General features: G+C 57.1%; 1 protein-coding gene across 1 annotated transcript in view; it reads left to right on the forward strand.

The window, feature by feature from the left end:
• BCAS4 (breast carcinoma amplified sequence 4) overlaps positions 1-12,095 on the forward strand; it is a 57,073-nt gene that overhangs the window by 29,667 nt on the left and 15,311 nt on the right. The window contains exons 5-6 of the mRNA XM_010835124.1: positions 443-497; positions 1,104-1,380. Coding sequence (XP_010833426.1) covers positions 443-497; positions 1,104-1,380 — 332 coding nt within the window. The remainder of the gene's footprint in view (positions 1-442; positions 498-1,103; positions 1,381-12,095) is intronic.

The following is a 12,095-nucleotide window of genomic DNA, read 5'->3' on the forward strand; positions in this document are numbered from 1 at the left end:
GGCTTTCCGTCTGTGGAAGGGAGGCTGCCCCATGGGGCCTGGCGCCGAGAGGGTCTCCTGCCTCTTCCTGGTGCAGGAAAACCTTCTACATTTTCCTTTGGGAGCAGAGAGGCCCACAGAGGGGAGGCTTGTCTGAGATGGACCTGGAGTTGCCACCTTTGGCGGCCTTCGCGGGTGTACGAGCAGTGCAGGCACACGTGACCCGTGAACACACCCGGCACACAGGCACGCCAGGAGTCGCAAACAAGTGGGCCGCACAGCCTTGTCTTAGACACTCTGGAGTTACTGCTAACATTGTTAAAAACTAGACATTTTTCATGAAATCTGAATGTCCTGTTTTTTCTTTTTAAATGATGTTATCTGGCATTAATTGAGCTCTTAATATGCCCTGAGCACTAAACTGTTGAGCAGGGTTGATACTGTTATGATTCCTGCTTCACAGATACTAAAATTGGGGGTAACAGAAATGAAGTAACCTGGCAAAAGGCATACGACCAGTGAGTGGTAGACCCTGGGTCTAGTCCAGCGGGTCTGACCCCAGCCTTCTCTTTTCTCAATGTTGGAGGTTTTGCAGTAGAGCCCCAAGCTGAGTGACCCCCAGGGACCAGGGACCTGGTATTTCAGCTCACCCAGCCTGTTCTCAGCCTGTTTCACTCGCTTGTCATCTGCCTGCCCCTTGGCGGTTTCTGAATGTGAGACTCCCCAATACCCATCAAATATTAAACCGAGCAATTTCGGGGAATTCCCTGGTGGCCCAGGGGTTAGGATTACACGCTAAACACTGCTGGGGGCACAGGTTTGATCTCTGGTCGGGGAACCAAGAGCCTGCAAGCTGCATGGGTGTGACCAAAAAACCAAAAGAGAGCGATTTCGGAAAACTTCATTTTTCATAAAGAAGGCCGTGCAGCCTGAGTCTCCTCTCTGCTGCTGCCTGGCTGTGTGACTTTGGGCAGGTGGTCCGACCTCTCTGACCGTTGGTTTCTCCCCTCTGTAAAATAGTCTAAACAGAGGGTCACTAGGGGGAGAAGGGGAAAGGATAGGAGTGGAGGCTCGGCCTGGCCGGGCCGGAGGGGGCGTCACTGTTACCGTCAGGGTTTCTGAAGGTGCTCCCAGCAAGGCACCAGCGAGCCTGAGGTCTCCCAGAGCCTGGCGCCCGTTGGTCAGGCCAGAGGGAGGCTGGGGGCAGTAGCTGCTGGCGGCCGAGGGAGGCAGCCGTGGCATCTACTTTCTCCGCTCCCCCGACAGGCCTTTGTCAAGATGGTCAGACGACACGTCTCCTTCCTGGAGGCCCACGTGCTCCAGGCCGAGCGGGACCACGGGGCCCTCTCGCAGGCCCTGCGGAAGTGGCTGGGCTCCTCGGGGCTCCCAGCGCTCGGGAACGTGAGTATCGCCACCTCCCCGCCCCCTCCCAGACCCCGGAGCCCGGAGAGGGGCACCGGAAACGGGAGTTCAAAGGGCACGGCTGGCTTCTGCAGACAGGAAGCGGCGTCTGGCTGGCTGGTGGGGGGGCTGGCCGGGCGGCTGGGGCATCGCAGACCCTCCCTGGGGTGCCCCCGTGTTCCCTGATTGGTGGTGCCATGGCTGCCCGCCCCCTCATCCACCGTTTAGTAAATCCTGCTGTTTGCTAAGCACGGGTCTGTCTGGAGTTCCCATGCTGGTTAGAAACAGCTCCTGGCCCTTCCTTCCGCATCTGAGGCTCAGGGCCATTTCCAGAATTCAGGTGGGGTTCCCCTTCCCAGGGCACAAATCACCCTCCAGCAGGCCAGAAGGGCGGGGCACAGTGGGAGGGGCATCGAGCCCACAGCTGGCCAAGGCCTCTCCCTCCCACACTGCTACTTCCTTGGATTCCTCCCTATGCCAAAGGAAGGGTCACTGTGCCCCTTATACTGGTGGGAAAACTGCTATGTGCTGCTTACCTGCTTGCCTCCAGGTGAGGGACTGGCCCAAAGCCAGTAGCAGTTGGATTGTGGCATCAGAGTTCATGGTCTCAGAATTCTTACTGATCCTTTAGAGCCCAAGTTAATGTCACCTCCTCTGAGAAGCCCTCTGGGATTGCGCACTCTCTAGACAAATGCGTTCTCTTCTGCCTTCCAATGACAGTGAAGTCGGGAGCAGCCTCCTTAGTCCTCCTCTCCCTAAAGTTATGGTGACTATTGCAGGGCACCAGGGGCCCCCCACTCACACGGTGCTCTGCCCACTGATGGCTCAGAAGCACCACAGAGGAGGGAGGGCAGAGGTCCCTGGCTGCCTGCTGTCTGCAGCAAGTGCCCTAACATGGGGCCTGACGGGTCCTTGGTCTCTGTGCCTTACGGTCTTTTTCTGTAACCCACAGGGCTTCCCTTTGTGGTTGCCACCAGTGTCTTCCTTTAGTGGCAAGGCTTGGAGGGGAGGGTCAGGCAGCTGAGGTCAGTGCTGGGGTTGGAACCCACGCCCGAGGGGCTGTGGGATGGGGTCCCCTGCCTGCTTCTGCTGCGGGATCCCATCGAGGTGTGGCCAGACACGCTGGGACCTGCACCCTCTCATCTCTGCCAGACTCGGGGGGCCCCCTAGCCCTACCTGTGGTGACTTGTTCCAGGAAACGCGTCCCAGCCAGGGCTGGTGAGTCATTCAGCGACCCTGGCGTGTTGATCTTGGCCCCAGGAGGGCTTTGTGTGGTCCAGGGGATGCGGGCGAGTGTGCTCACGCGCGAGTGCAAACCCAAGGGTTTCCAGGGCTGTATCTGCACCCAAGGCGCCAGCTGCAGGGGCTCTTCTAGATACAGAGTCGTCACAGCTCGCCCTGGGGCCCAGACCTAACGGAATCTCACAGCCCATCCTGTGAGGGAGGGCTAGTCATCAGATGAGGAAGCTGAGGCACTGAAGGGTCAAACCGCTTGCCCACCCAGGATGTGGTGGAGCTGCGATTTGAACCTGCGGAGCTGGTGCACTGCAGCGCCTGGTCCTACTGGGCCTCTCTGAGCCCGGTTCCGACCGCTGCAGCTGCGGTCTGGGGTGGGGGTCCTTGAAGAGCCCCCACGTGGGTCCCTGTTTCTTCTGTCTGGAAGAACCCACCCAGCCAGGGTTTCACGCTGTGTCCAGCCGGTTCCCCTCCATCCCTGCCGAGGTGGACACCTCACTGACCACTGCCCTCACCCTCAGAGGCCACACGGCCCCCCTCTCCCCCCAGCAGTGAGGAGCCCTCCAAATTCTGCCTTCCTGCCCCAACTCACCCTCCTTGCCCCATGCAGTGAGGGGCTGATGCGGGGCAGGGGCTCTTGGGCTGAGAGTCCTGTCCAAACTCCTTTGGAAGCCCACCCCCTCAAAGGAAATGGGCTGCTCATTGCTGCCCCCAGGCCCTCCCGGAGGCAGGGGCATCAGCGGGGGGCCTCCCTCCAGGGGCTCAGGCAGGAGGCCCTCCGCCCTCACCCCCTGGAGCTGGGCAGGGGCCTTTTGGGGGGGGGTTGCCCCCTCCCTGCTCGGCCATCTGCTGGAGCAGGCGTCCTGGGGAGAGAGAGGGGTGGGGAGAGGCTGGGTCTGCAGTTCTGCTAACTCTGCCAGCGCCACCTGCCCTCCTGGCCTCCTTTCTGCATCTTTTTTCTCCCTCACTCTGCAGCTAAAGTGGGGAGGTCAGGGAGGGCGCAGGGCATGGGGCCAGGGTCTCCCAACACTAGCAGTGGGGCCAGAAAGCCCCAGTGCACCCCCGCCTGTGTGACTCAGTGCTGGCCAAGGCCTGGGCCAGCCTGGGGATGCCAGCTGAGTGTCCCTCCTCGTCACGCGCTCCCCCCGAAGGCTGGGCCTTTGGCCTCCGACTTGAACTGCCGGAGAAGTGTGCGGTCAGTGCCCAGACCGGGGTGAGGGCTGGCCTGGTGCCCTGAGCCCTCTGTGCCCAGACGTAAAAATGTACACACTTCTAGGCTTCAGTTTTCATGCTAACGCACACATGACTATTTTCATGGTACAGAGGTTCGTGTTTCCATGCTGTACGGCAGGGAAGTTTCCCATTGAGCTTTTATGTTGATTCTTACAATGCTGCAAACCTCTAACTCAGAATCACGCCTCTCTGGCTATGGCATTTTTTAGCTGTGTGACTGTGGGTGAGTCTCTTAGCCTCTGCAGGCCTCAGATCGCTTACCTGTCGGTTATCATGGGCTTGATCATGAAACAGTCTGCCTGCGAGAGAACTGGTTTCGATTTGATGTGCGATGAAGAGGGCCTCCTCCACTAAAGCAGTGGGAAGAAAAAGAAGAAAGAGTCCAGAACTCTCAGATGGAGGGTTCTGAGCATTGGTGGGTCTGCAAAGTCAGCTGCGCCTTTAAATAATGGTTCAGGACAGACTGCCTGGGCCCTCCAGGGTGAGCAGGTTTCAAGGTGGTGGTGACAGACCAGCTGCTGTTCTCAGCCCCAGGACCCCACAAGGGAGGTGCTAGTGGAAACCAAGGCACAGAGAGGTTTAGTCCCTTAGCCAGGGCTACATGGCTGAGCATCAGGATAGGAATCTGCTTCTTGAGTCTATCCCTCATTATCTTGGGAGAGAGCCGTGACCTGTTACTTCAGGAAGCACATGTCCAGTGGGAGAATAGAGGCAATGACCAAATCCTCAGAAACTTCAGTAACTGGACATTTCGCTCTGAGGGATGACCTCTAAGGAAGGGCCACGTAAGCTGAGACCCGGATGGTGAGTGAGAGAAGGCTGAGGCTGAAGTCAAAAGCAGGGATGTTCCCAGCAGTGGGATGGCGGGCCCGGAGGGTCTGGGGTGGGATGAGCTTGGGTCCTGAGAAACAGCAGTGAGTCCCGTGTGGGGAGCCAGGAAGAGTGTAGGAGATGAGGTGGGGGGCAGCCTGGACAAAAGCAGGGGTCTCGGGCCACACAGGGGGCCCGAGCGCTAGTCCAACGGCGGCCTTGGGAGGGCTCGGAGCCAGGGAGTGCCTGGGTAGATGTGCACTGCTTTAGGGAGTTTCCAGGACTCATTCTGTACCCTGAGCTCAGGCTGGCATTCGGGGTCAGCGCTGTCTTGTTTAGACTTGACCACAAGAGCCGAGCCGGGCACAGGCATGCCCTCCAAGCTTCAGAGTTCAGCTGTTAGGACTGCATTTCCTTGGCCTGGAAACCCTGCATGCTGTGCCCGGAGCTCCCTGAGACCCTTGCCTTGCCGGGTCTCGGGGCCTTTGTCCAATTGGGAGAGAGAACGGGCTCTCAGGGGGGCGCACAGGTCTCCTGGCATGTGTATGATCCCAGAGACCCTGCCTGAGGAGGCGACCCCCCTGCCTTCACACACAGGGCCCCTCACATCTGGAGATCGTTTCAGGCACATGTGGGAGTGAAAGTGAGACGGGGCTGCAGGCGTGTGGCCTTGGAGGGGGCGTGGAGAGCATGCAGGGGTCGCCGTGCCCCCCGGGTCCAGGTCCTGGTGATGGCCGAGTGCCCACCATGGTGTCCTGACCACGCCAGGCCCTCCGCTCAGCGCCCGCACCCGGAGGCACGGAGCAGCCTCACTAATTTGTTGTCAGCCACTGTTTGTTTTCCGCCAAACCAAAACATCTTGTTCACGAGGTGTCATTTTGATTAATTTCCCGATGGATAACAGTATAGCGTTTTCCAAGGAAGGCTGTCTGGGTAAGAGCGAAACCACTTGGGGCCAAGTCCTGACGCGGCACAGAGCAGGCTGCCGGGGTGGACTGTGGCCTGGGCGCGACATGGAGCTGCCTGACCCACCTGTTTGCCCCGCACCTGCCCACAGGGCGATCTGGTAACACAAATGGGTGTGTTCCGCCAGGTGTGACACAGTAGGGAGTGGTGTAGACTGTGGCGAATTGTAGAGCCCATGCTTTAATGATAGAGGTAGCGAATTTCAGAAGCAGCTTTTGCAGAAACGGGATCAAGGAGGGCCAGATTTTCCTATTTGGGGGAGGACGCTGGGCATGTGGAGTTTTATATGAATCTTGTAATGTCTGAAAGTCAGCAACTGATTTTTCTCACTGTTAAACATTTGAGGGGGAAAAAATGTGTTGTGCCCTGGGTCACACCCTGCACACTCCCCAGCTCTGGATTTGGGGCTGATGGCCGGCATCCCAGAGGTCCCCCGCCCCCCTCCCCTTCAGAGGCATTTGGGACCAGGGATGAGGGGAAAGCTCGTGGCGTCTTCCTTCACTCTGCGCCAGCCCCAGCAGGGGCCCTCAGCTTTCTGCAGCAGCGTGATGAGCAACCTGGAGTTTTACTGGGCGTCTACTCCAGCTCCAGACCATGGCAGTTGTATTGAGTTCTTCCGGGCTTCCCTGGTGGCTCAGATGGTAAAGAATCCGCCTGCAATGTGGGACACCTGGACAGAGGAGCCTGGCGGGCTGCAGTCCATGGGGTCGCACAGAGTCAGACAACCGAGTGACTAAGCACAGCACAGCGTGTTGAGTACTTTCATGAAGGACTTTATGTGCCTTGTCTCAACTTCCCGTAACAGCCCCAGAGGTAAAGGGTATCGTCTGAGAAAGGGACCTGAGGCTCAGAGAGGGCTGTTCACTTGCCCAGGGTCAGACAGCGTAGGCAGCAGAGACAAGATATGACCCAGCTTTGACCTTGTTCAGGGTCTCTCCCTTCTCTCTGTGATCTTCCCAAGTGCAGGAACCACAGCCTAGATGGTGGAGGTTGCAAACTGGAGGTCCCTAGGCCCCCAGTCTGCCTCACCAACATGTATTCTTTGGCCAGCTTGGTATATGTACATGTTAAATTTGAATTGGCTGCCAGCATCTAAAAAAAGGAAATTTTACATAAGAATGTAGACCTCTGGCTTCTCTTGAAAAAACAAAAGGGGGACTTCCCTGGTGGTCTGGTGGCTAAGATTCTGCACCCCCAATGCAGGGGGGCCCAGGTTTGATCACTTGTCAGGGAACTAGATCCCACGTGCCATGACTGAGACCTGGTGCAGCCAAATAAAATATAAATAAAAATATAAAAAAGAAAAAGAAGAGGTCTGGGCCCGCGAGCAGCATCCCCGCTGAGCCACCAACTGGCCCACGTCACCCTTTGTCCTTACCTGCCTGTGGGCACTTGAGTTTCCTACTGGGTCGAGCGCCTAGTAGGTGTTTAATAAACGTTAATCAGTGGATGCTCTGAAGGCGTCCATGGCCCTTGGAGGCCCCCTCCCCCTGGGTCCCTCTGGGGGTGGTCCCCAGGCAGTGGAGAGCTGGGCCGGACAGACCCACGTCTGCCCAGCGGCCCGGGCCCGCCTCCTGGGCTTCTCTGGAGGTGGTGGAGGCTGTGGGCGGAGCTGTCCTGCCAGGCCCGCCTGCAAGCGGCCTCGGTGCCAGGCTTGGCTCTGCCCGCCCCCGCCGTTCCCCCACCCCGCCCCCAGCTCGTCCCACCCCGCCCGGCCCGGGCCCCGGGGAGGCAGGGGCCCCCTGCCCCGCCCTCTCGCTGTGCCCAGTCCCCCTGGAGGGGTGATTCCCGGAAGGAGGCCCGGCCTGGCTGGGCCTTTATCTCGGGGCCGCACAAAGAAGGTAGAGGAGATCCCCTGGCGCCTTCTCCCGGCCCTGGAGCGGCCTGTCCTCCTCTGCCCCGTCGTCCATTGCGGGGTTGGGGGGGAATAAAAGCAGATGGCAGATATTAACACAGCAATGGAGGCGAGGGGGGCTGGGTCAGTGCCCCCAGCAGGCTCGTTGTCCCCGAGCTCCTCAGCACTCACACGTTAACGGATCTTGTTTGAGTCCAGATATTTGGTGGCAAGGGTGCCAGGGAGGGACAGAGAGCTCCTGGCCGGCTGCTTTGGGAATCAGATTTTTTTTTTTAAGTGTTACATTTTTGTTTCGCATTTGAGCGGGGAGGAAGTTCCTTTCCACAAAGAGGAGTGTTTATTTGGGGCAGGGCCTACTGATGAGGCCCACGTGGGAGCACCCCAACTTCTCCATGGTTGGCAGGACGCAGTGCCCCGTCTCCTAACAGCACCGCCATCGGGGTGCCCCCTGTGAACATCCTTGGGCCCAGTGCTGCCTCGTGGCCCTCCCTGGGCCTGGTGGACACTGTCTCTGGTCTTGGCTCATGCTGGTCCCCTGCCTGGAAGACCCTGCCTGCTCCCTGCTGGGTGCTGTTTGTTTGTCGTTCAAGGCTAAGTTGAGCATCAGCACCTCTGGGAAGCCATCTAGATTGCCCCAGGCAGCGTTCCTCTGGGCTCCCCAGTCCCCTGATCCTTCCCCTGCCGGCCCTGGCTCGGTTCATCTTCACGTCCATCCACCTGTTCCGTGTGTTCTGTCGCTCAGTCGTGTCTGACTCTGTGTGACCCCGTGGGCTGTAGCCCGCCAGGCTCCTCTGTCCATGGGATTGTCCAGGCAAGAATACTGGAGTGGGTGGGTTGCCATCCCTCCTCCAGGGGTCCTCCTGACCCCGGGGTGGAGCCCGGGGCCTTGTGTCTCCTTGCTCTGACACAGAAGCCCGCACCCTGCCCCTGTCGCCAGCCCCCCCCAGCCTTGGCGTCTGTCCAGCTTCCCTAGGGCTCTCACTGGGACCTCCCTCCTCAGCTGGAAAGAGAAAGGCTGTGGGCCCGAGAGGGCTCCCGGTGGGGACTGGAGGGGCAGGCCGGCTGTGCGTCTAGTCTGCGCCTGCTGCCTGGGCAGCCCCAAGGACGCCTCCTGTCCTTAGAGCCCGGGGCTCCTTGTTGGACAGAAGCGGGGCCACAGTTGGAAGTGGTGGGGGAGGTGGTCCCGCAGAGGTGTGCTTAGTGTGCGGGAGACTCTGGGGGGCGCTGTTAGTGATATTGGTGGTGAGCTGAGCACTAACGGGCGCAGAAGTGATGACACTGGTCCCTGCCCCAGCTCACACTCACCTTGGAGAGTAAACTCAGAGGTGGGCGTTACAGCAGATAATTGTGAGTGGGGTGTGTGCTTCGGGCTCCTGTGCATGGCAGAAAGCAGGGGAAGAGGGGCCAGGAAAGGGCCGTGGGAGGGAATGGTGCCCGATGTGTGGCATCAGCTTGGCTCTGGGTGGCACGGCAGTCCTGAGCGAGGCAGGCCCCAGCAGAGCACCAGCAGCTCCCATTCATGACTGCAGGTTGCAGGTGACGTGATGGATGGAGTGGGTGAGTCCCTCCTGGTGTGGGAACCCCTGTGATGCCTGTAGCTGGGGTTGAGGCATCTGCAGAAAGTGTGATCCTTTAATACCTAAGGAGCCTGGGAAGTTCTTGAACTTGGCTCCATTCATGGTCAGCTTTCTGCCAGGAAAATAAGCCACGTCTCATTAAGCAGTAAATTCATCCAGGTGCCTGTTCCGGCTGATACCATCACACCTTGTCATATTGTAATGTCAAGGCCAAAGTTCCTGTTACTTGGAGAGTCCTAATAAGTAACCGGGGAAACTTGGTTGAAGAGTGGGGAGTCCTGGCTTTTCAATGGAGTGAGGAGTCAGAGCAGGGAGGTGGCCAGTGCAGGGATGGACCTCACTGAGCCCTGCGTGGGAGGCGTCCCCTGGTGACCTGGGCCGGGGGTCTCAGCACTGTGGCCCAGCTCTGCCGTGTCCCCTCCTGTGTCTGGCGGCTCCTGGCTGGCTGAACCTGGCTCCAGAGGCCCCAGGCACCGCTCCCAGGAGTGTGCATGAGGAGGGGTGGTGGGCAGGCAGGACACAGGTGACAGCCGTTGCTGGGGAGAATTGGGAGGCCGTGGGCCAGGGGGCTGGTCTCAGGGCCGGTGCCCCATGTGGCCCCAGAGGTCTGTCCCTGTCTGGCCAGGAGGCATTCTTGGGCATCTCCACTGAGCCTGGTCACCTGCGTGCTGATAAGCCACGTGTGTTAGGGGCTGAGAAGCGTGCTGGATGGTTTCTGAGGGTCGCTGGGAATTAAAAATCAAAGCAGAACCGGCTTCCACAGTTGTGGTTTAGTTTACATACTCATGTTTTGAAACTGAATGCATTGAACACTGAAAAAAACGCAGTGTTGTAGAACTGTACACTTGGGCTGTTCACAAGCTAATGACATCGTTTAAGAAAATTGAGGGGCCTGACATTTGCAGCAAGATGGACGGGCCTGGAAACTGTCATACTGAGTGAATAAGTGAGACACGGACAGACGCATCATTATATCACTTATGTGTGGAATCTAAAAAAACAGGTGAGGTACAGATGAATGTATTTATAAAACAGAAGTAGAGTCGTGGGTGTAGAAAACAAATCTATGGTTACCAGGGGATAAGGTGAGGAGGGATAAATTGGGAGATTGGGACTGACATATACACCCTGCTGTATGTAAAACATAACTAATAAGCACCTGCTGTATAGCACAAGGAACTCTACTCCGTTCTCTGTAACGACTTATATGGGAAAAGAATAAAACAACAACAAAAAATGGATACAGCGACAGTATAACTGATTCACTCTGCTGTACAGCAGGAACAAAGACAACACTGAAAATCAAGTATAGTCCAATTTGAAAAGAAAAAAAATTCAGAGGGCAGTAATAAATAATGCCATTCTCCAGCATTCATTGAGGAGTTACTGTTTTCTAAGCACTTTGGGGGGATTTGGGTAAAACGCCCTTTGAGGTAGAAACTATTATTAGCCCTGTTGGCAGATGAGAAGAATGAGGCACAGAGATTCAGCGACTTGGCCAAGGTCACACAGCTTGACAGAGGCACTGCTGTCATTGGAGGGACTCGGGAACGGGGCCTCATTTACCATGCCAGGGCAGGGGTCTCGCTCTCAGCACCGGCAGCTCCAGGTAGGGCTCTCGAGGGGATGTTGAGAACATCGAAAAGTCTACAGACGATAAGTGCTGGAGAGGGTGTGGAGAAAAGGGAACTGTCTTACACTGTTGGTGGGAGTGCAAATTGGTGCCACCCCTATGGAGAACAGTATGGAGACCGCTTAAAAAACTAGGAATAAAACTACCACATGAGCCAGCAATCCCCCTACTGGGCATATACCCTGAGAAAACCATAATCGAAACAGACACATGTACCCCAGGGCTCACGGCAGCACTGTTTACAGTAGCTTGGACATGGAAGCAACCTAGCTGTCCATCGACGGATAAGAAGTTGTGGTGCATGTCCTCAGTGGAATATTACTCAGCCATAAAAGGAACACTTTTTTGAGGCAGTTCTAATAAGGTGGATGAACCTAGAGCCTATTATACAGAGTGAAGTATGAAAAAGACAAATATCGTATATTTATATGTATATATATATATGGAATCTAGAAAGATAGTACTGACAGTCCTATGTGTGGGACATCAAACAAGACACTGACAGAAAGAACAGACTTTTGGACACAGTGGGAGAAGGGGAGGGTGGCATGATCTGAGAGAAGACCACTGAAACGTGTGCATTGCCAGAGGTGAAGCCGGCTGTGGGAGTTTGATGTGTGATGCAGGAAGCCAGAGCTGGCACTCTGTGCCAACGGAGAGAGATGGGGTGGGGAGGGAGGCGGGAGGGGTTTCCAAAGGGAGGAAACACGTGTACCCATGGCCAGTTCGTGTTGATGGCAAAAACCATCACAATATTGTAAAGTAATTATCCTTCAATTAAAAAAAAAAGTGCCGGTCAGAGGTCCTCTGTGACCCCTGCCTTCACTCCCAACCCCGTTCCCACTGGCGGTTTGAGCTACTTCAGAGGCAATGGGCAGGTGGTGGGAAGCCTTTATGGCTTGTCCTCGGGCCCCCCAAGAGGCCCCAGAAAGGGAGCTCAGCCTCCAACCCACCCCGGTTTGTTGTTCTCGAGAGCGTGTGGGTGGGGTGGGCTGGACAGTGTGGCCCAGCCTGCCGGTATTGTCCTGGCTGCTGTCTCTGCCCAGCCTGCGGGTATTGTCCTGGCTGCTGTCTCTTCGTACCCCGGGCTTCTGCTCCGGGAGACCTAGAGAGCTTCTGCCTGGAGGCCAGCCCGCCCATCCCCCTCTGTGCTGGGCTCTTCCTCCCCTTAAGTCTCCACTTCTGTTCCCCTGAAGGCCTTGGCTGCTCCAGGAGCCACCACGTGGGCAACCCCAGCCCTTTACCCCGTTCTTCCGCAGCCCCTGGGCCAGGCTCAACTCCTTTGATGCCAGATCTCCGCCAACCACCTCCTTTTTCATTCATTCGTTCAACAAGTACTTATCATCCCCCACCTATCTGAGCCAGAGGCTGTTTCATATCCTCGGAGCCGGGGATATGAAACAGC

This window comes from Bison bison, unplaced genomic scaffold, assembly GCF_000754665.1.
Source record: "Bison bison bison isolate TAMUID 2011002044 unplaced genomic scaffold, Bison_UMD1.0 scf7180017864038, whole genome shotgun sequence".
Classification (NCBI taxonomy): domain Eukaryota; kingdom Metazoa; phylum Chordata; class Mammalia; order Artiodactyla; family Bovidae; genus Bison; species Bison bison.